Here is a 24,750-nt window from a genome sequence, read left to right on the forward strand (position 1 = left end):
TCGGGGAGTTGAGTCCATTGATATTAAGAGATATTAAGGAAAAGTAATTGTTGTTTCCTGTTATTTTTGTTGTTAAAGTTGGCATTCTGTTCTTGTGGCTGTCTTCTTTTAGGTTTGTTGAGGGATTACCTTCTTGTTGTATCTAGGGCGTCGTTCCTGTCCTTGTATTGGTTTTTTTCTGTTATTATCCTTTGAAGGGCTGGATTCGTGGAGAGATAATGTGTGAATTTGGTTTTGTCGTGGAATACTTTAGTTTCTCCATCTATGTTAATTGAGAGTTTGGCTGGGTATAGTGGCCTGGGCTGGAATTTGTGTTCTCTTAGTTTCTGTATAACATCCGTCCAGGATCTTCTGGCTTTCATAGTCTCTGGTGAAAAATCTGGTGTAATTCTGATAGGCTTGCCTTTATATGTTACTTGGCCTTTTTCTCTTACTGCATTTAGTATTCTATCTTTATTTAGAGCATTTGTTGTTCTGATTATTATGTGTCGGGAGGTATTTCTTTTCTGGTCCAGTCTATTTGGAGTTCTGTAGGCTTCTTGTATGTTCATGGGCATCTCTTTCTTTAGATTTGGGAAGTTTTCTTCTATAATTTTGTTGAAGATGTTTGCTGGTCCTTTGAGTTGAAAATCTTCATTCTCATCCACTCCTATTATCCGTAGGTTTGGTCTTCTCATTGTGTCCTGTATTTCTTGGATGTTTTGAGTTAGGATCTTTTTGCATTTTACATTTTCCTTGATTGTTGTGCCGATGTTCTCTATGGAATCTTCTGCACCTGAGATTCTCTCTTCCATCTCTTGTATTCTGTTGCTGATGCTCGTATCTATGGTTCCAGATTTCTTTCCTAGGGTTTCTATCTCCAGTGTTGCCTCATTTTGGGTTTTCTTTATTGTGTCTACTTCCCTTTTTAGGTCTAGTATGGTTTTGTTCATTTCCATCATCTGTTTGGATGTGTTTTCCTGTTTTTCATTAAGGACTTCTACCTGTTTGATTAGGTTATCCTGTTTTTCTTTAAGGATTTGTAACTCTTTAGCAGTGTTCTCCTGCAATTCTTTAAGGGATTTTTGTGCTTCCTCTTTATTGTCTTCTACCTGTTTACCAGTGTTCCTTTGTATTTCTTTAAGTGTGTTATTAAAGTCCTTCTTGAAGTCCTCTGCCATCATCAGGAGATATGCTTTTAGATCCGTGTCTAGCTTTTCCGGTGTGTTGGGGTGCCCTGGACTGGGCGAAGTGGGAGTGCTGGGTTCTGATGATGGTGAGTGGTCTTGGTTTCTGTTAGTAAGATTATTACGTTTACCTTTCCCCATCTGGTAATCTCTGGGGTTAGTTGTTGTTGTTGTCACTGTTTAAAGATTGGAGCAGAGCCTGTGTTCCACTTACCAGCAGTCTCAAAATCCTGTGGTGGGGGTCATGGGTAGCTGGCGGGTGTCAGCCGACCCTGCGCTCTAGCTACCCCGGTGCTGATCCAGACGGATGAGGCCTGTGGCCCTACTCAGGCCGGTTTCTGCTTCCCTAACTAATGCAGTCTCAGGTCCCGCGCGCAATTGGATTGGAGCAGAAGCTGTGTTCCACTCACCAGAAGTCTTAAGATCCTGTGGCGGGTGTTGTGGGTAGCTGGCGAGTGTCAGCCGACCCTGCGCCCTCGCTACCCCGGTGCTTTTCTGACCGGAAGAGGTTTGTGGCCCTATGTAGGCCGGATTTCTCTCTCCCCAACCAGAGCAGTCTCAGGTCCCGCGTAATTGGATTGGAGCAGAAGCTGTGTTCCACTCACCAGAAGTCTTAAGATCCTGTGGCGGGTGTTGTGGGTAGCTGGCGAGTGTCAGCCGACCCTGCGCCCTAGCTACCCAGGTGCTTTTCTGACCGGAAGAGGCTTGTGGCCCTATGTAGGCCGGATTTCTCTCTCCCCAACCAGAGCAGTCTCAGGTCCCGCGTGATTGGACTGGAGCAGAAGCTGTGTTCCACTCACCAGCAGTCTCAAAATCCTGTGGCGGGGGTCGTGGGTAGCTGGCGGGTGTCAGCAGACCCTGGGCTCTAGCTACCCCGGTGCTGATCCAGCCGGATGAGGCCTGTGGCCTTACTCTGGCCGGTTTATGCTTCCCTAATGCCTGTCTCCTTTCTTTGAAGACAGATCTTAGTTAAGCACACACTACATACCGATGTTACTGTTATCTTCATTAACCAGGGCACTAACCAGTATAGTACCCCTTACACACCTGTCATCTTTTAATTAGTTTCTCTACACTTCATGAATACCAATTTTAAGAACTTTTTCCTTTTAAATTTAAGCTTGTTCTTTAACAATTTCATACATGCAGCATGGTTATACTCTCTCTTATCTCCCCTTCATCCCTAGGAGCCCTCTTTTCATCCCTAGAAGTCTTTTTCTAAGACTGATAGCCTTTTTAGTGTTTTGTGACCCACCCAGTTCAACCAGGGTCTTTTGTGCAACCATACTTGGTAGTTTTCATTAGGTAGGCTTGCTAGTAGGTAGGCAAGTGAAGGCAATAACTTCCTGTCTGCCAGAATCGACCTACAGCTAATGGGTAATCCTTGAGTCGCAGGACTCCGTGAACCTGTTCCCTACCAATGCTTGACTATTGGTGATCTCATTTTTTAATAAACCTAGTGTAATAAACAACAACTGTGGAAGTTTGTGATTGTAATTTTCTTCTTCTCCTAAATATGGTACAGATGTCTTTTGTCTCTTATATTCCTTGTGGCCCCTTTGCTATAAAACTCCTTGAGCATTGCAAGAAATAGGTATCAAGAGATAAATATCTGTGTAGGGCTGAGCAGTCAATCATCACTTACAGTCAACATCGTGAGAATTCAAAGCCTCTGGCTTCAATGTCACTCACTAGGAAGAGAGACTTTCTGATGAAAGTAAAGGTACATTTGTCTGTAAACATTAGTATTTAGTAGTCATTTTTATACTGTACCTGTTTAACTAGACAGCAATATTAAATTCCTGCCTAGGCCCTGGGACCTCCCCAGTCATGCATTTTTAGCAGCTTTATAGTACCAAGCACAGGATTCCTCTGGTACAGCAGCCCTCAACTTCAACCAGAAAGTAATTGGTTAGATTTAAAACAGTCAGGCCACTGTTACACAACTATGTTTGTCTGTCTGTCTGTCTGTCTGTCTGTCTATCTATCTGTTTGTTAAGTTGGTATTTTAGTTTATTGGGTTCAATGTTGGATAAGAGCATGGATACAATTCTGTACTCAGCAGCCTGCATTGTATGCTTCAGTTCTATGACAGCCAGCTAGCAGTGGGGGCAGGAGAAGAGCTTCCACCTCAGAAGTTATTATTGAAAGCAATAATTAGTGACCCCCACCCCCAGTAAAACCTTTTAGAGTAGTTCCTAAAGGTAGCATAGTAATATCATATAACCAAATCCTTAAAATTTTCTGGATAAAAATTAGCTTTTATATACAGAGTATCTGAAAGTGATCTTGCGTTTTAAAGGCATTTTAGTTGGTTTATATTCTGCATATTTTTCCTGGAGGAACAGTCAAAACACCTGTTTGGTTTTGTTTGTTTGTTTTTTCCTCCCAGGGACCATAATTTTGACTACTTGGAGTTTCGTCTTTGGATTGGCCTGTGGTCAGCCTTCATGTGTCTTGTCCTGGTGGCCACTGATGCGAGCTTCCTGGTTCAGTACTTCACCCGTTTCACAGAAGAAGGTTTCTCCTCTCTCATCAGCTTCATCTTCATCTATGATGCTTTCAAGAAGATGATCAAGCTAGCAGATTACTATCCCATCAACTCTGACTTCAAAGTGGGTTACAATACTCACTTCTCCTGCGCTTGCCTGCCACCCGACCCAGGTAAGGAAACCTTGGGTCGTGCTTGCCCTGCTGCTCTGTGGAGGAAGCTGTGAACTCCTGTTTGCACAGTTGCAGTACAGTGTTTCTTGAAAGGATCTTACCTGATTTTCTCTGAAGAGTTATAGTACTGAATTTGACATATAAGGTATCTGAGCATGGTATCCAATGAGACAATAACTTCAGGATCACTGGGATGGGAACGAAGCCAGTTCAGTATGTGTGATTACCTCGAACTGCAGTACTTACAAGGAACGGATGTCTACATTATTCTTAGTTTTATGAGGTAATGGGGGGGGCATGTATATAATGAGTCTAAAGATCAGATGAACCCAATTCTCTGAACTTCTAATTCACATTTTACTGTTTCTTGATTGCTATGAGAATCTCTTCCTTTAAATGATGTTTAAGTAGATTATCTTAAACTATAGAAAGAAAAAAGAAATACTAATTCAGTTTTTATAAGTTGAGTCATGGAATTTAAAAAGGAAGTTCAAATTAGAGACATTTAATGGATAAGTGGGACCTTTTAGTTTAATTCTGGTGAGCAATGTCATTAAGGAGGGAAAGGCCAAGGAGAAGCTGAGAAGAAAGGGATGCAGGCAGCCATGTGAACATATATATGTATACATATATGTGCATATACACATATATAAACTAATAAACACATACATGTACTTATACACATATATACTATATACATGTATAATATTTGCATATATACATATGTATATATAAATCTGCTACTAGTATGTGTGTGTATATTTATATACACATATACACATGCATATATTCACATATACACTAGTAGCAGATTTTTATTGTGAAGCAAAAGAGATTAAGGTAACATTTGAGTGAAGTTTGTGATAAGTCATAATTTACTATCCATCTTAATGATTTAATATCCATCTATTCAAACTTAAGTCAATATAAGTTTTTTAATAAATGTGTTCAAAGTCATAAGAAATATTTTTTAGAGTAATCCTCATTAATTTATAGGGCACAAGGCTATGAGGACCCACTCTGAGCAATATGCTCTAGATTGCTATAATACATTATTGGATTGGTGTTTGTATTGTACAATTTAATGACAATAGTATTGTAGATACCATGATCTATAGTAAGCTATAAGTTGGTGTTACTTAAAGTGAAAATTAATATGCATTTCACACTTTTTGAGTTATGCCTAATAGATGGAGTCCAATAGAATCCTGAGGTGGGATTAGCATGAATGTAAAGTATATTCACGGAATATCCACTTTCACGTCTGGATTCTGAGGCTCAGCCTTCTTCTATTCATAGTAAAGTAAATGTGATTGCACTGTAGGCCAGGCACAAAATGCATATGGATGTAAAATTAAAGTTTTTTTTTTTTTGCACCTGTGGGAGGCTGTTGGTGTAACTCATCCTCTGAGGGTCTGAGAATATTGATTTTCATCTGCATGGTGAAGAGAGAAAGTAGCACCTGATGGGTAACTGGCCATAGTACTGATGGGAAGACTGGGTATTTAGGACTTCACAACTGCAACTCTTCTTGTCTAGGTTGAGGGTGATAAACATACATTAATATAAAGCCTATACTTAAGAGCAAGGCAGAGAAATATGATAGAGATTTCAATATTCAGATGAGCATGAGATTTCCACAGTTTTAACAGACTTAAGGTGGTAGTACATGAACTATCTCCTAGATTAAAAAGAGGCTTGTGTAGGACATAGTAGTGTATGCCTATGAGTCAGGGTTCTCTAGAGAAACAGAACTAATATGTTCAATATATATAAATTATATACAATATAATAATATATATATGAGATTTATTACAATTGTCTATATAGTCTAACAATGGCTCTCTACCAATGGAAATCCATGAACCCAGTAGGTATTCAGTCCATGAGGCTACATGTTTCTCCTAATCTTTAATATACACTGAAATCCCAGAACAGTCAGCTCCAATGTCAGTAATGGAATGAACTTAGCAATGAGATCAAGGGCAAACGGGCTGAGAACAAGAGCTTCTTTCTCCCACATCCTGTATAAAGAGGCTGCAAAACTGTGAGTTGACTTGTTACACAAGTCCGAGTGTATAATCATCAAGCTTTTCTAAAAGAAAACAATTGTGCCTCAATGTTTTGTGTTTGTGAAGCTGAATAGGGGCTTTGTCAGTACACTGTCAGGCACAAAAGAAAGATCTGGTCTTAGCCCCATTCCACCTGTGGCTCATAGAAACTTTCATTATTTCTTCTAATTGGATGGTGGAAGACAAGTTCATATAGGACTGAGGAAAGCATCAGTGAATGTGTTCAAGTTGGGGTTGAGGGGGAGACAGTGACAGAGATAGAGAGAGGGAGAGGGAGAGAGAAGAGAAAGAAAAGAAGGATGGGAACAGAGAGACGGGAGGAGATTTTCTTTGAAATTCCCCTTCCAAGGGGGATCTATGAAGAGTTGGCAATAAGGGCTGAGCCGGCTTCACATATGCAGTGCCGGTACAAGCTGCAACATTATAGCTTCCTTTTACCTATGTCCCTTAGGTTCTGTGAAGCCCCAGCCCTGACATCCACAATTCCCCTTCTCTCTAGTAAGCATCAGTATAGCTCTCCTGTTTTAAGTACCAGTTTCCTGATTCTAAATGTATGACTACAGCAAGTTCTTCCTCACCACGTAGCTTGGTCTCACCTTTGTCTATAAAATGTGGTTAATAATAGTACCTTTTAAGAACTATCTTAAAGAAGGCAGATTTGGTGGTGCATGCCTATAACGCAAACCTTGGGAGGCAGAGGCAGGAGGATATAAGTTCCAAGCTAGCTTGGGCTATCTAGTATCAACCTTGTATCAACGTCTCCAATGAATTAATACAGAGAATTATGCTTAGATTGTTTTCTAGAATGTAATGAGTAATTCAATGCTACCTGCTTTGTTACTGTTGCTATTATTCATTACAATTCAATCTTTGGTATGAGTGACAGCACAAAGAAGCCAGAAGCTAGCATGTATCATTTTTCCTTCTCCTCATATACCACTGGGTACTCTGGCTATTCTGCTCCCACATTGTTGGTTACACTTATTTTTGTGGTGGTGGCACTCATGAAATGTACACAGGAACTGTTGATGGTCTAGACCTGTGGAGTGGAAACCTACTTGTGGTTTGGAAAGGGACATATAGATATGTCTTAGTCACTATCCTATTGCTGTGAAGACATGACCATGGCCAAGGAAACTCTCACAAAAGAAAGCTTTTAATTGGGGAGTGGCTTACGGTTTCAGCAGCTCAGTCCATTGCCATATTGGCCAGGAGCATCTTGTCAGGCAACAAGGTGCTGGGGACGTAGCTAAGATACATCCTGATATGAAGGCTGAAAGGACTCTGGACTTGGCTTGGGCTCTTGAAACCTCACATCCCACCCTAAATGACACACTTCCTCCAATAAGGCTACATGTCCTAATCCTTTTCAAATAGTGCCACTCCCATGACTAAACATTCACATATATAAGCCACTCTTATTCAAATCACAAGATATGTGCATTTTTGTTAACAATGTTATATGTTTTCTAAACTCCATCAAGTTAATAACTATAGGCTGGGCATGTTGGAACACACCTTTAATCCCAGTACTTGGGAGCTACAAGCAGCTGAACTTCAGGATGTCAGGGCCAGTCTGATATATGTAGTTACTTCTCGGCCAGCCAGAACTACACTGTGATATCCTACTTTTTAAAAAGGAAGGATGGAGCCGGGCATGGTGGCACATGCCTTTAATCCCAGAACTTGGGAGGCAGAGGCAGGTGAATTTCTGAGTTCGAGGCCAGCCTGGTCTACAGAGTGAGTTCCAGGACAGCCAAGGCTACACAGATAAACCCTGCCTCGAAAAAGAACAAAAGCAAAAAATCAAAACAAAACAAAAAGACAGAAGGAAAATAACAAAAGAATTACATAACTATATAGTTCCTACTCAATTTTATATAGTTCCTGCCCAACTTTCCCGTAGCCTTTATTGCTGTGATAGCAAACTGTGAAGACTCACCATAAACGCCTTACTTCTGAAGAGCAAAATGAAGGAGCGTTAAGGAGAGAGCATCTTAGGGAGAGTTGCACATCTAGCTCAACTAAGATCTCTAAGAACAACACAAGGCTGGTCTTTCATCACAACATGCACTCCTAGTAAAAGAATTCAATCAATGAGTCAATAATATTTAAACTGGCAGGTCGTTTGTTTTTCAACGCTGGGGCAGTATGTAACAACAAGCCAGCGACTGCACAGATGGAGCTGCGATCCTGCAAATTGAGATTTTTACAAAAATGGAAGTATGGGTCAGTAAGAAGACTCTATTCATGTCCACAACACTTTATGGCCTTTTAAAATGTTTTAAATTTTGTTGAATCATATTATATATTATGTACATACATGTATTACGCTTTATTCTTCAAGAATTTCATAATACATAAATAAAATATATTTTGATATCTACAAGTTTCCCTGCCCCTACCCCTTCGAGACTCTCCTACTTAGTCCTTCTGCCAACGTATCATCCTCTTCTTTCTTGAAAATATAACCCATTGAGTACAATTAGTGCTGCACATGTCTGGAAACACATCTGCTGGAGTGTGGGCAACCTACAGAGACCACATCCCAGATGAAAACAGACTTTCCTTCCCTCAGCAGCTAACATCTGCTCATAGATCCTCAGCTATGGTTGGGGATCTTGTGAGCACCTTCCTCATCCACACTAGAGTTTTGACTGGGATAGTCTTGCGTGGGTAGCCACGGCTGCTATATATTGATGTACCTATCAGTGATATCACACATTGTATAGACATACATATTTAGAGGGGAGTTTGACATCGTGACCATTTGGGAAAACAATAACAGTAGGTTTGCCTCTGGCCCCTGTGACTTCCCTGGCCATGGGTTTTTGACTAGGCATGATCTCCTTCCTGTGGGGCAGGCCTCAAACCTAGTCAGAAAGCAGTTGGTTATTCCCAGTAACAGACATGCTACTGTTGCCCTAGTGGTCACATCTTTCCTGGTATGTCTGTATTGTAACATGCAAGGTTCAGTGCTGGGTGAGGTCACTGCTCTCCCTAGCCTGCATCACACCTCTAGGTACGATGAAAGCTGGTTGGCAGGAAAAGACATCTCCATCATTTCTAGACTGCCTTCTCTATGCCCTGCAGTGTCTTCAGAAATAGGTTCGTCCCATCATTGCAACCAAGAACAATAGCAATAATCAGTATTGTGTGAGTGCCTTTGTGGCCTCTCTGACCAATAACTTAGATAACAGTAACCTGTGCCTGCATTGAGATTTTCATTGAATAATCCAGATCTTCTAGGAGCAATGCCGTCTAGACATACAGAATGCCTCTGTTCAAACTCTCTCTCTCTCCCTCCCTCCCTCCCTCCCTCCCTCCCTCCCTCCCTCCCTCCCTCCCTCCCTCCCTCCCTCCCTCCCTTCCTCCATCCTTCCTTTCTTTATTTCTTAAATTTTATTTTGAGTTTTTAAATTTATTATTATTTTGAGACAGGGTTTCTTGGTGTAGCCCTAGCTGTCCAGGTACTCTCTTTGTAGACCAGGCTGACCTTGAACTCAGAGATCTGTGTGCCCCTGCCTCCTAAATTCTGGGATTAAAGGCATGCAAGACTAATGCCTGGCCTTTAAATATTTTTTAAATTAACTTGTGAGCTAGCGTGTTCCCACAAGGTTTCTTCATGAATCTTAGTTTTGCCTAAGTCACCTCTTCCTTCCTCCTTCCCCACATCCCTGTGCACTCATAACACATGTGTTAAATTTTGTCTTTATATAGACAATTCTGTCTCCTTCTTTCCTTCTTGTTCTTTTTTTTTTTTGATAAATAAGAGTGTTTTCACTGTAGGTATATATGTGCACTCTATGTGTACCTAGTGCCCACACAGGTCCTCTGAAATTGCAGTTGCAGACAGTTGTAAGCCACCATGTGATGCTCAGAAACTTGGGTTCTCTGCAAGACCAGCAAGTGCTTTTGACTTCTGAGCCTTAATCTCTCATGGCTCCTTCCTAATACTTCTTGTTCTTGAAAGTTTCTGTAAAATCTCATCACTTTCTGACCGGCATTTTCCTTATGAAGCCTTGTGCCTCTCTTTTAGCTTCTGCTATCGATTGGTAACTCAAAACATAGGTTTTGTTTCACTGAAGAATTAGAAAGGAAAACGAGCCAGGAAGTTTGACCTTCATGTGTTGACACATGGGCTGTATACTAACATTTTCTTTTCTCAGACATGATGCTAATTTATGTAGGGCTAATAGATCTGTTTTCCACCATGCCTTGATGGTTGCCTAGCACAAGTGTGTAAGAAAGAGGGTAATTCAGAAGCCCAGATTGAAGAAAAAAATGGTTAGTTGGAAACAGTTCACCACATCCCAGGTCATTACAAACCTCCCTGTACAGGAAGTCATCAGTAGGCTAAACAAAGACACCACATAGCAGTATGACCATGAGATAGACTAATTAATTATCGCTTTGCTCCATAGTCTGCAAACTGCATTTCTATGCTTGCCTTCAGTCAACATTGAATCAAAATGTCTTTTTTCACAATTCTCATTGTTTTACACGCAAAGCCCCATTCAGTCTTACAGTATTATTTAAAGAGGTTTAAACATTTCCTTCTTTTCTCCGTAAGCTTCTATTGCAAGCTGAGCATGGAGAGCCATGGATAGCCACTGTGCTATTTCAGACCAACAGGAAACACTCGCACCTGTATCTAAGCGAAGAAAAGTGGGTTTGGTTCAGTACATGTGGAGTATGTATTACTCTTCTACTGAGCCTGAAGCCTGAAGAACATTGTGTACTATGCCCATAGTCATGTAGCAAAGGGTTTCCCAGTGTTAGGGGGAAGGTGCTCAGCTCGCCTCAAGAGAATCTATATAATTCTTCCAGAAACGTGAGTGCCAGGATTTTTTAAATTGGAAGCAAACATGGACATCTCCTTAAACTCACTTTCAATTCTCTTCCAAACTTTACCAGGAGTTTACTTCATTGATTTTTAAAAATTATGTTCCTTAAAATGATATGGACTGTGTGCGCTCGCGCACACACACACACACACCACACACCCCTTTCCCCCCACTCTTTTGTTTTTTAATAGAAACCAGTTTTCAGCAGCATGTTCTGACCACCTGTGAGGAAGTATTATATTATAAGAGTGTTAATTATTTTCATATGACCAGAGGTCCAGCTTCATTTGACCCAGACTTTAGAAATACGTTTTTAACTCTAGTCCCTCTGTTCATTTGCATAATGTGGAAAGTTTACGATGCACCCATGCTCAAGGGTGTGTTGATAGTTTAGGAAAGGTTAAAATGAGTTTTCAGACCAGGCGTTGGTTCTTTATCTGGAGGAAAAAGAAGCTTTGCTCAAAATGATAAATAATAAAAGCAAGAAAAATAGCCTCAGGGGACAGACACTGTGTCGCTAACAGACGGGCTATATTTTATTGATTTGTTGTTAACTGTTCCAGAGAGAACGTGCTTAATAATGGATGAGTGATTAAGAGGAGAAAATTCTTCCTCAGACATCGAACGCATCGCTGTCTGTAATCTCTCAGGGTAAAGGATGGCCTTTCTCCCGGTGTGAAAATAGACGACTAAGCCAAGTAACTGAATTAGCTCTGCGCTCCATGTCCTCACCTTGCTTTTAGTCAAGCATGGAGAGGCATCTGAATGCTCGGAAGTAGCTGTCACTAAGACAGGATTCCACTCTTATTTTTTATTTTTTACATAATTTATCTCTTAGCCTAATAGATGGATACCATAATAACATGTGGCCTCTATGGTTCCTTCCAAATCCTGTGGGCCAATGGTGTGGTCAGTATGAGTCTCATAGCCCAGGCATAGAAAATGAGGAAATGCAGTATGATCCTAATTTACCTTTTATGAATGGTGCCATATTAAACGCAATTTCTCTTTTATTGTAGGTCATTCCCCCTTTTTTTTTATGAAGTCAGTTTAAATCATAAAGTAATTGCAAAACTTGAAAGTATAAGTTAGACTGTGCTGTTCCCTGTCCCCGCTCTTGGAATAGTGCTTCATTCACACAGTTGATGTTCTGGTCCTTCCTGGTCATGGTGGCTCCTGCGAAAGCCACACGTACCCAGAATAGCATCCCTCCAGGCTCCCTTCACTGTCTTAACCTGTATTTTAGTAGCTTCTCCGTGATGCTTGTAGAGACTGGAAAGGGGGCAGGAATGGGTTTGAATTAGCACCAGATCTGGAAATATTCTCTAGTGTTGTGTTTATACAAAACATGTATTCGGACAAATTTCTCTGGAATAATGTCTGTGGGACATGGGAATGTGATGATGGGTAGATATGGGGGCGACATTTTTGTGGAAACAGTGACTAAACATATTCCACGTAGTATATCCACTGTAACTCTGCTCTTTAACCAGGAGCACAGTGTCTCAGGCAAAGTTGTGGGAAGAGTGTCTGCAGCAGAAGACAGGCTAAATAACTTGCTAGCCATAGGGAAGCTCAAGCATTGGGCTTGGTCAAAGTACTTAGGAAAATGAAAACAGGAACCAAAAAGCTTAAAAGTCTATATAACATTGTTTTTAGATGAAGAGCTGAGAAAGTGGTAACCCATAGCTGTTTCTCCCAGAACTTTCCTGATTCCATCTGCCATTATCTACAAAAGCTGTTTTTCTAGACTTTGCTTTAACAAGAGAAGTGGTATAATCAAATTATCCAGGACCCTGAAATCAATGACATGCTCCTGTAGCAAGAAGGAGATCTGGCTTCCTCCTCTTCCTCCTCCTCTTCCTCCTCCTCCTCCTTCTCCTCCTCCTCCTCTTCTTCTTCTTCTTCTTCTTCTTCTTCTTCTTCTTCTTCTTCTTCTTCTTCTTCTTCTTCTTCTTCTTCTTCTTCTTCGATTCTTTTTTTATTAGATATTTTCTCTATTTACATTTCAATTGCTATCCTGAAAGTTCCCTATACCCTTCCCTCGCCCTGCTCCCCTACCCACCCACTCCCACTTCTTGGCTCTGGTGTTCCCCTGTACTGGGGCATATAAAGTTTGCAATACCAAGGGGCCTCTCTTCCCAATGATGGCCAACTAGGCCATCTTCTGCTACATATGCATCTAGAGACACGAGCTCTGCTGGTACTGCTTAGTTCATATTGTTGTTCCACCTATAGGATTGCAGACCCCAGTCAGCTCCTTGGGTGCTTTCTCTAGCTTCTCCATTGGGGGCCCTGTGTTCCATCATATAGATGACTGTGAGCATCTACTATTTGCAGATGATATGATAGTATATATAAGTGACCCTAAAAATTCCACCAGAGAACTCCTAAACCTGATAGACAGCTTCAGTGCAGTAGCTGGATATAAAATTAACTCAAACAAATCAATGGCCTTTCTCTACACAAAGGATAAACGGACCGAGAAAGAAATTAGGGAAACAACACCCTTCACAATAGTCACAAATAATATAAAATACCTTGGTGTGACTCTAACTAAGGAAGTGAAAGATCTGTATGATAAGAACTTCAAGTCTCTGAAGAAAGAAATTAAAGAAGATCTCAGAAGAGGGAAAGATCTCCCATGCTCATGGATTGGCAGGATTAATATAGTAAAACTGGCTATCCAGCCGAAAGCAATTTACAGATTCAATGCAATCCCCATCAAAATTCCAACTCAATTCTTTACTGAGTTAGAAAGGGCAATTTTCAAATTCATCTGGTTTTATCTTCTATCGGTTACCCACTTACTTGATTTCAGTAAGGCAGTGCTTAGAGTGGAATAAACCACTGAAGCCTGGTAATTACAGAGTGGCCTTCAGATCCTCCTTGTTTGCTGCTCTGAGTTACTGTAGCCATGACACCCTGTTGTGATGCAGATTCAGATTAGCCTGGTGTTTAGTAAGCACCAGCCAAATGGCAGGAATTTACCAGGGGATTTCAGCAAACCTATGTTTAAATAGCACAGTATCTATAGATTTAATCATTATAACACCTTTGAGAAGTAGCTGACATTCCCCGCAGCCCCCAGGTCAAGGTCTGCTTTCTCCAGGTCATAGAGCTAATAGTGAAATTAGCACCATTAACTTGGCTCCAACCTTGAAACTCGAAACTCACACAGTGCTAGCAGTTTTGCCTATGTTCCTTGACCGAATTTGCTTTGTCACTTTATGGGATGGTTAGATTCAAATCTAACTACAGGAACGAAGGGCCGGGGACCAAGAAAAGTGAAGTAGCTCCTTCAAGACTAGGGAAGGAGTTTCAGAGCCCTATGGATGGCTCATGTCGAACATGGATGGCACAGTCGACATTTAGGCCAGGACTGCTACACCCCTCTCTCATATGATGTGTTGCACTGTATAGCCCAACCTGCCTGCAGTAACCAGTTGTTCACATTTGACCACATGGCCTCTAGTGAGCATGTACCTCTTCCTGTTGCTATAATTCCTGCTAGTGTATAAAGAAGGGTCATGTGGAGCCTTGGCATCCATGGTGAATAGAGAGGGTTATCTTGTGTGGGAGGTGTGCCAACACTGACACATATCCCTTCCTGCAGCTGAAGCCACTGTATCTCCTGGTTCTTTCTCTAGACTTCTCCATAAGCACTGAGAAGGAAGGGCCAGCTTGAGATTGAAAACTGACAGACACACTTTTAAAATGTCTACTTCCGGCAGTCATTCCATAGTATCAGCTCCACTTTGATAACATAAGGAGATAAGGAAGACCAAAAAAATGAAAATCCAGATAATGGAAAAACATGAACCTTTGGGAATGCCTGGCGTAGAGTGGATTGACTTGGCAGTGGTGACTGGCTGGACCTAACTTAGCCAGGCTCTTAAAGCAAAGAGTTGCACTTTCCCCCTGAGCCTTGATGCTGAGCCCAGAGTGAAGACAGAGTGCAGTGTGTCTGGGCTTCTCCTTTTGACCTTTTCAGAATCCTAATTAAGGATATTGCAGATGCCTTATAAATGGATCAGTCTGCAACTGGATGCCAAAGTGTTTATACTCTGTCTGGATCTAAATGGTGCCCAATGGCCCTTGTAGATCAAAAGCCCAGCTGTAATCGATCATTTTCTCATCAGTGAGCCTAAAGAAATTTACTTTTAATCTCATTTATGGACTCTACCAAGTCCTGCCAATGTACATTTATAGAAGTGTTTATATATATATATATATATATATATATATATATATATATATATGATTATTAAAATAAGCAGAGTATTTATATATGTCTTCCTGTTCTGGGATTCTTAGGGCCAGTGTACTTTACTAGTTTATCTCAGACAGACCCTGAAAATATAAAGAAATATAGTTGAGTGGAGTTTATACATTTCCAATACTTGGGAGCAGTTATCGAAAGTTCAGACCCTTATTTTAATGTCTGCATTATCTATCATTATTCCAAAGAGTTAGAGTTTTACATTCCTTCCCCCACTCTGTAGCCATTGTTGGGATGCTGAGAAATGTGTTCCACAGAGACTCTTACCATCTTGTCATAGGAGGCTGGTGAAGCACTGAGAAGCTAGTGGAGAAAGAGCAGCCTGCCAGACACTGAACAGGGCCTGAATGCCTACTCACTGGTGAGCCCTGGCTCACCCTGAGTCCCCGGCCCATCAACATCATTATCTAGATCTTGGTTAGGCAAGAAGCCTGTAGAAAGGAAAGACTACAGAATGTAATAATATCTACATTCAGGTGATCCTCCTGACTGCACATTTAGGGAAGGCATCTCTCAGGTGGCTTGCCTTTCCAAATATTCAAATCATGTGAAGGTTACCTATGACGGTTTCCTAGAATTATTTATTTATTTATTTATTTATTTATTTATTTATTTATTTATTGTCTATTTTTTTGAAACAGAGTCTCATGTAGCCCAGACTGGCCTCAAATTTGCTACATAGCCAAGGATGGCCCTGGATTTCTGATCTTCTGCCTCCAGTATGCCATCTCCCACCCTGGTTCTTTAACTACCATCAAGATTGAAACCCTGGGCCCATACTTGCTAGACAGACACTCTATTGACTGTGGTAAATCTTTAGACCTATACCATGTTTTAAAAATGAACAAATTGAGTATTATAAGATGTCTTAGTTAGGGCTTCCATTGCTGTGAAGAGACACCATGACCAAGGTAACTGTTATAAAGGAAGACATTTAATTGTAACGTACAGTTTCATAGGTTCAGTCCATTATCATTATGGCAGGAAGCACGGCAGCCCATAGGCAGACACGGTGCTGGAAGAGCCAAGAGTTCTACATCTTGATCCACAGGCAGCAAAAGGGGATTGTGTCACTGTATGTAGCTTGAGTTTATATGAGAACTCAAAAACCCACCTGTACCATGACACATGTCCTTCAACAAGGCCACATCTCATAGTAGTGCCACTCCCTATGAACCAAGCATTCAAACACATGAGTCTATGGTGGCCATACCTATTCAAACCACATAAGAAGACATACTTTTTATTTTTTCCAAGAACAAAATAGGTACTATAGACCTAGCTTTGTTAATAGTACTTGACTAACTTTATTTTATTATTTCTTTAAGGATTATTTTCTTTTTGCTTAGGCCAAGCATTCTTTAGCCTTTCTAGGATTTGTAATGAAACAGAAGAAGAAAACACACCATATGTTTATGCTAGGGAGGCTGTGTGTGTGGTAGGCACTATCTTCTGGCTCATACTCTCCTAAAGCCCAACCTTTAGTGACCAGAATAGATTTTATTGTTGATCCAAACTAGGATCCAGGCCAGTCGTTTACGTTTTTTTTAGTTTCTTTGTCTTGTCCATTTCCTGTGTCTGTATTTACTCTCAATCATTTCCAGTGGGGAAACCCTCATCCCCAGCTTTGTCCATTGGCCGTGGATCACCACTTTGAGTGTCTGTGAGTGAAGAGTCAGACATTGTAAACTCTGGGGAAGAGTAGTGGAAAGCTATGGTCCTTCTGTCCTTCTCATGGGTCTCCCATTTTATATCTCAACTATCAAACACAGTCATGCAGTCTTTAAAGGTTTACATAGAGAAACTCGGAAGCACAGAGAGATAAAGTGACAGTCTGGAGTTTCACTGGATGGGGGAGACCCAAAGAGCATGGTTGCAATAGAATGTTGTATAAATGATATGGTTCTCAAATCAAAGCTTAATAGATGTTGTTTCATATTGCGACTAATTAAGTATATTCTCTGTATAACAGTTTAAAATGCATATCTTTCTGTCGGTGGAAAACGAGTCTATCTGATAAAATGAAATGTTTCAATTAAAATATTACATTTTAATTTTTAGACCCATAAAATAACGAATGAAACGTTTCCAAAGTAAAGGTTAGTTTAAATCTTCAGCAAGTCACATCTTAAATCTACAAATGATGTCTCATTATATGAAAATGTTTTTAAGGTTGATTATATATATATACGTGTATATATATAATATATATATGTAAATATATAATATATATACATCCTCATTATATTTATATCATTCATTTAATGCTTTTTCATACAGTTTGCAAAGATTATATCATGTACAGTTCAGTTTTCTTAACAGTACAAATTACTTAATACTTAGTTAATCTTCACTGTTCTAGGTTTTCACTGTACCTGAATCCAGGAAGCAGCTTAATAATTGACAGTAAATATTGCCATTGGATAAATATATATTGCATATGTACCGGAGACAGAATTATAGATAGTAAAAACACTGGCAAAATTCTGAGATTTAGCCCTTGCTCCCAAGTTTTGGCCATGTGTCAGTTCTTCTCAATTCGGCTTCCTTCACTTCTTTTCCTCAAAAACAAACTAGGAAAGCACTAAATGTTATTGATTAGGAACACAAACAAAATTTAAGGCCATCTCTTAAATATCTGCCATACAATCCTGCTGAAGGTTTTGTTTTGTTTAGGTCTAAGAGCACACTTACAATACTCATGTTATTGCAGAGCTTTTCATGCCCCTTCTGTGATTTAAAAGTCATGTATTCACTTTATTTCTATTTTAGTTTTCATATTAAGAAATTGTCCTTTTCTTACAGTTAATCTCTCAGTGTCTAATGATACCACACTAGCCCCAGAGGACCTGCCGACCATTTCTTCTACTGACATGGTAAGTGACTTGACATTTCAAACCACCTGCACAGTTTGTAGTGTATATAGGCTGCTATGCGGTCTCCACTTAGCAGAGCTAATCATCACTGCCCATAGAGGGAACAAAGAGAACGCCAGCTTTTATTCCCTTTAAGAAATATGAAACCAAAATTTATTCATATAACATTCTTTTCAAACCTTCTTAAGGACCTAACTGCTATTCATTGTGACCTTGAAATATTTCCACAAGGGCAAGGAGAGTGTTGGAAAACAAGAGCCAGTGTTGTCTGCTTCTGGCCAGGCTAGGGTCTTGTCTGACTGAAGTGATGGCACCGTCCTCCCTTCCCTAAGTGTGCTCAGACCAGGACATTTCCCCCATTACTTAGAAAGGACTGAGTATCCATCACACGGTGTCCTTTCCCATGGCTTGTAACCAGGGACCTTTAAGGCCCTGGAATTAAGTTTTTGAAATGAGCTGTTTTGCATGGAAGGTCACAGGCTGGAAGACAACTTTTATATTGGAGAAAATGAGGAAAGTGCTGTTTCAGGCTTCCGATTGTTCCTTCAATGCCAAATATGGAAGCCAACCAAAGAATATCAATCTCTCAGTTACAAAGACAGAAAACATAATACCTTGTATTGAGAGAGTGCCCATCTCTCAGGAGACCAGAACACTTCTGCAGATATTGTGAGCCAGTGCCCAGAGCATCTCTAAGAGATGCTGTTTGTGTCTGTCCTGGGCAGTTCTCACATGACATCTCCCCCACTCCCTCCCCCATCTCTCTCTTGCTCTTGTATTCTCTGGCTCTTCTGACTTCATTCTTTACCTTTAGAACTTATTGACTTTTTTCAAACCTTAAATTTTTACTTCTTTATGTTTCATAATTTGTGTATCTCTCTCTCTCTCTCTCTCTCTCTCTCTCTCTCTCTCTCTCTCTCTGTGTGTGTGTGTGTGTCTTCTCTCTCCCTCTGTGTGTATGTAGGGGACAGTGGGCAAGAACATATCTACATGTTGAAAATTACTATGGAAGAATTCAAATTTAATTTCTTTGCCAGCCAACCCAGAAGAACTTGCCTAAAACAGAGGCGGAAATGCTTCCTTCTAGGTTTTAAAGATTTTTTAATTAAAATTTTTTTGTGTGCTTTAAAAGGAAACCAATAAAAACCTAAGTTCATTTGAAATAATAATAATTAAAAAAAGATTAAAGACATTCGCTTTTACATTGCTTTCTACCCTCACAGATACCACAGGAGCCAATTCAGCAGATAGCCAGCAAGGAGCAGAAACAGCTGTTTGCAGCCAGTGTTACTGTCCTCAGATCTGATCCCCACTGGCCTGTTATCCCCCAGTAACTGTGACAAGAAGTAGTGAGGACTTGGTAGCTATGACTTCTGAGAGGCACAAGCTCTGTGTTTGCTGAGCTACACTGTCTCTGCTTCCCTGTACTCTTCATGAGACACACAGTCATCAGGACTTAATTTTCCTTTTCCTTTCATCCATAATTAAGTTATGAGAGAAGGTTCAGTCAAGGTGCCCTGCAGCCCCTGGCCAGGGAGCCTTCCTCTCCTAAGGCCCCAGGAACCAGGTGTGAGAGGAGAAAAGGCCTGTCCCTTCATCCTCATTAGCAGTGAGACAAGCTCTCCTCCTGTGCAGTAGGCATGTCTCAGGGGAACTAGCAGGGAAGAGGGGTGTTCTGGGAAGGATGAAGGAAGTATTTCCAAGTCTTCTCATTTGTTACTGGAATCCTTTCATCTTCACTTCTGTCACTTTTCCTATGGGTGCATTGCTGCCTCTTTCTTGCTCCATAACAAATTCTTTACATAGTCACTGAAAAGAAGCTTTGAGAGGCGCTGTCGCTGATGAATACTCCACCTCAATGAGTTAGCATCTATGGCTTCCAGCTTCAAGATCCAGGAGACCACTGTTACATCAGTATCCCCACGAGGTGAATGAAAGAATCGCTTAGCATTTGCTCCGTTCAGGAGAGATTCCTCTCCGTCCTTATTTTAAGTTCATTAGAGGGATCCCTTTAACACACAGCTCTGACGTAGTACTTTTGGTGAGTTTTACAGTAGCGCATTCCACATACAATCAAGACATAGAACATTTCCTGTGTCTCAAGAAGCCCCATGGAGTACTCTGTTGTCCTGGTTCCATCCAAGCTTCCTGAGCAGAAAGATCATCCTTTGCTTCTCTGCTGTCCTGCCCTTCAGAGGGTAAATGCCTTAGTCCTTAGAAGTCACGGAATACAGTGGGCACCCAATGCTCGTCAGTCTCTTTTACTATGAGGTACTTGTAATATTTCAGCTTAATCTGTTTAAACTTCTTTGCATCCTCATCTCTGGTGGATTTTAAACTCTGATTATCAAACTACCCAGCTTGCTTTGCATGTTAGTCTGGGAGCAGTGGTTTCAAATTTTCAAAAAATACAATCTTGTTCACAAGCAGAATAACCATTATCAAACTTAGCCATTTGGGGGGATGGAGAGATGGCTCAGTGGTTAAGAGCTCTGGCTACTCTTCCAGAGGTCCTGACTTCAAATCCCAGCAACCACATGGTGGCTCACAACCATCTGTAATGGGATCCGATGCCCTCTTCTAGTATGTCTGAAGACAGCTACAGTGCACTCATATAAATAAAATAAATGAATCTCTTTTAAAAAAAACTTCACCATTTTGTAAAAATTTGAACAACTGTAGCACAAATATATGCAGTATATGATAAAGTGAGATTGGAGATCATGCGAATATAGTTTGCCCAGGTGGGGAAAAGCTCTAAGTGAAAAGACCAGCTTCTTCTCCTTGAAGCTCCTGTCTATAATATACCTGTTAACTGAGAGCACTTATTTTACCAGTGTTTGTGTATTGAAGAAGAGTGTAGACCAGTGACTCTCAACCTTTCTAATACTGCGACCTTTTAATACAGTTTCTCATGTTGTGTTGACCCCAACTAAAATTATTTTCATTGTTACTTTATAATTGTAATTTTGCTACTGTTATGAGTCACAATTCTATGTCTTTTGGTGGTCTTAGGCAGCCCCAGTGAAAGGGTTGTTCAACCCCCAAAGGGGTTGCACCCCGCAGACTGAGAGCCACTGAAGAAGACATTTATTATTTATTTACTTGTTGCTTCTTATGCTCCCCAATGGAATTAACAATCCCTACACTGGTGATTCTTTTAATCATAGGAGTAAGAACCATTACAGTCACATAATTCTAAGGATGGTCAGCCATAGAAACAATAGTGGTGCCATGTGATGTACCTTCAGGGTGAGCAGAGCAGTTAACATACATTTCATGTGAAACGGAAAGTCATATTAATCTTCTTATACATGGCCTCCTTGAGTTTTTTTCCCACTGAAAAGTTCTGTCACCTGGGCTGTCACAGGCATGTCACCTGGGCCCCTACAGGCATGTCACCTGGGCTCAATGATTACCTACCTTTGTCTGTTCTAGCTCATGTTTCTTACTCTTTGGGGAGGAGATAGTATGGTACTTTATTTTTTACGCAAATCTTTATATTTTTAAGAATTGTGGGCAAATCCACTTAGTATAAGCAGGGTAATTCTCTTGAAAATGAGATGCAGAAAGATGACTTGACATCTCTTTTCAGGAGATGTTCTTTCTCGACATCATCAGCTGCTTGATGTTCTCCTCTTTAAACCTTTTTCTCGATGCGCTTTGTATGATGTGGTTCACCCCATCCGATTGGTCACATGTAGCTAACTCCTCCTTTATGGCTCTGTGTTTCTCCACATGAGCATCCCTGCTCACAAGGCCTAATTCTTCTGTGTGTCTGCTCAGACATGAAGCAATGTGCATCCAAGTCCCTTGCTTGTTTTCTGCATCCACTAGGTTTGTTCCCTGTTATTTCTTAGCTTCATGGTCCTTTCTTCTTCCTTTGGAGATGGAAGCATTGTGAGCCTGTTCCTGCCCTCAGGGCTCAGTGTAAATTTTGTCTTCTCTGCACTCAGTGCAATAGACTGCCTCCCCTTCTGCTGTCCTAACCACACACTTACATGCTCTTTACGGCTTTGTGTTATTAAGTAATTTCTGAGCAAACACTTTATTTCTCTAAGGTGACTTGTAAAAATTGTTGCTATTTCTTTAATCTTTTTTAATCCCTTAAAACTTAGGTTAGTTCATTCACGTGTTTGGAGTCAGTGCATTCTCGATTTCCCTACGGAAACTTATTTTAATTTTCCACTGGTTATTGTTATTCAAATATCATATAACTAAATGAGATAGCCTTGCCAGATTTAACAAATAAAATATGGAATATTCAATTGCATTTGAATGCCAGATGAATATTAAATAATTTTTTGTGTATGTTCTGAACATTGCATAGAACATTATTACACTAAAAATAGTCATTGATAAGGGTGAGTGCTAACTGAGGACCTGGTATTTTACCTAGCCATTTTAAATGGAAAGTTTAGTTTAAACACATTGCTTCTTTGAATATGCCATATATTCCAGACCTGGTGAAGGCTTTTATTCAGTCAGTTAACAAGACCTCTCTGGTACCCCCCATATCCTAACATGAACTCTGCTCTTTTGTTTCTTTGTATTGTTGTGTGCACAGTCCTGTTATAAGTCCTTTGGCTCTATAACATCATTTGTAGCTATTACCCAGCCTCAGTCCAAAGTCAGTATCTGTGTGCCTCACTTGTCTTTTTCTTCATTCTTGTTTTTCTCAGTACCCCATCCTCTTTCTTTTTATCTCCACAAGTAGTTGAGTTTGGGTGGGTTTTACCGCCTCACCCCCCCCACCATGAACCGCTCTTGTGTTTACTATCTCCGAGAATCTCATATCAACCTCTTAATGCACTTGTGTTCTAGAATATCCTTTGCTACTGTATTTTCTTCTTTAACATCTGTCCTTGCTGTGGTAGCTCTTCAGTCCTGCTCATTTTTCAGCAATTGTCCTCATCCATCCAGAGCCTGTCATGGCATCCTACCTCCCTGTGGGCACACTGGATGCCCTATGCATTTTCCCTCAGCACATGTGTAATTGCATGGAGCCATTGCTCCCGGGCCAGCAGTTCACAGCTGCTGTCTCCAACCTTAACATCTCTCCTAGATGCAGACAACTTTTGGAGGCCTCATAGTGTTAAACATTGAGGGTGGCCTGCAATGTAACTACTCATGCAGTGTTATACGAATCTTAAGAAAAAGAAGTAATGTGAGAATTCTAAGATCTCTGAGAGTATATTCCCATCTGCTCTGTTCCCTACAATGAGAGAGTATTTTGCATAAGAAATGAAGGACAAAATCATAGACCCACGAGGAGATAAAAGACAGTGGCAGTTAGGTGTTGGGTCTCCTGAATTAACCCAGAGGAGACAATGCTGACTTAAATGTAGGAGGTAGTCGTGACTCTGGATGTATTCCTTCACGATGGAGAGTCTGTCTGAAGTCTGAAAGAAGTAATCTTCATTTAATATCAGCTTATATGAAATAACACAAAATGTATAGATGTGTTTTCTTTGGTGTAAAACTGACGGTCAGCTACAGTTTAGGTTTTAGGAAAGCCATACACTTTTTATTTTAGAAAAGTACCTATTTGAAGATATATGCTAACTACTTAAAGTTTTTATATGTGAGACCTTGCTTGTAGACAGGGTTTGGAGGCTAGCCGTTTTCAGATAACAATAAGAGATTCATCTGGCACTTATAAAATATTAGTATTGGCATTTTGAATGAACTGATGCAAGCGAAACTGCCTATCTCCATGTCTGTTTCTGTGCCATTTTCACCTGAACCTCATCTTTGTGAGGATATGGATACAAATTCCTGCTGGAGTTGTTCCAGGGTATCTTACATCCCTGGGGAAATTCCAACTATTGGGAAGGATTCTGCTGATGTTACACTGCTGATGTGGAATTAGGGCACAGTTTTGCTGATTTTAAAGCAAAGAAATATGTTACCGATTATGACCTCTAAACGTTAGCTCTATTCTCCTGAAAAAATGTCCATATGCAGAAATCTGGAAAACAACACAAGACATGATTAATCACCTTGCAGAGTTCAATAAGAGAGCAGTTATGCAGGTCAAGTGTACACAATCGGAGGTAACAGGAAATATTTCAAGTGACGTCACCTTTTGAGCTCAATGAAAACCTCCTCCCCTTCTGGTCAGATTGGACCACAGATATCAAGAGAATTCCTAGCATGTAAAAGAGGTTGCTTTGTTTGGTGTGTCATAAAACTCTTGCCTGTAAAGGACACGAGAAATCTACAATTCCGTACTTTTTTTTACAAGATATTTGCAAACAACTTTCATTATCATACAATGTCCTCTTAGCCTGGAACCCAAGAAGACACAAGTTGTGAGGTATTTAGAAACTTTCTCAGACGAGACACCCAATCATTTCCACTAACCCCACTGATGTTCATTTAGGCAGAGAAGGTTCTGGAAATATATGTCTAGGGAACAGCCATTGTGGTCACAGTATCAACAAATGCTTTTTGTACACCAAAGCCAACATACTTAAAGAATAATTACTGAACAAGGCTCAAATACAAGAAAAGGCTGTACAGGAGTTTTTTCACATAAGGAAATGAGTTACCAAGTAACTTCATCACAGCAAGCCACTAAGCTGAGGAAGGGCCTTCATCCCTGTACTCTTGGATACTAAGGGTGAGAAACCTGCTCAAATCACTCAGGGGTTACAGACTACATTCTTACATTCTAGAAAAAGTTTCTTAGACTTAGAGACCACTAATTTCAGTTGTCCTAAAAGTAAAGTAAGCTGACTGTTAGAAATAGATTCTAATACAGAAATTCCAAGTGTATCTCACTAGTTGAGAGAACAGTCTCAAAATTGAGTGAGAGAAACAGGACAGAAAAACCATGAA

General features: G+C 40.4%; 1 protein-coding gene across 6 annotated transcripts in view; it reads left to right on the forward strand.

Annotated features, from left to right (window-relative positions):
- Slc4a4 (solute carrier family 4 member 4) overlaps positions 1–24,750 on the forward strand; it is a 416,646-nt gene that overhangs the window by 335,879 nt on the left and 56,017 nt on the right. For all 6 annotated transcript variants that reach the window (XM_085836838.1, XM_085836839.1, XM_085836841.1 and 3 more), the window contains 2 exons: positions 3,559–3,830; positions 17,837–17,907. In XM_085836838.1, coding sequence (XP_085692964.1) covers positions 3,559–3,830; positions 17,837–17,907 — 343 coding nt within the window. The remainder of the gene's footprint in view (positions 1–3,558; positions 3,831–17,836; positions 17,908–24,750) is intronic.

This window comes from Mus caroli, unplaced genomic scaffold, assembly GCF_978045245.1.
Source record: "Mus caroli unplaced genomic scaffold, Mus_caroli_1 scaffold_4, whole genome shotgun sequence".
Classification (NCBI taxonomy): domain Eukaryota; kingdom Metazoa; phylum Chordata; class Mammalia; order Rodentia; family Muridae; genus Mus; species Mus caroli.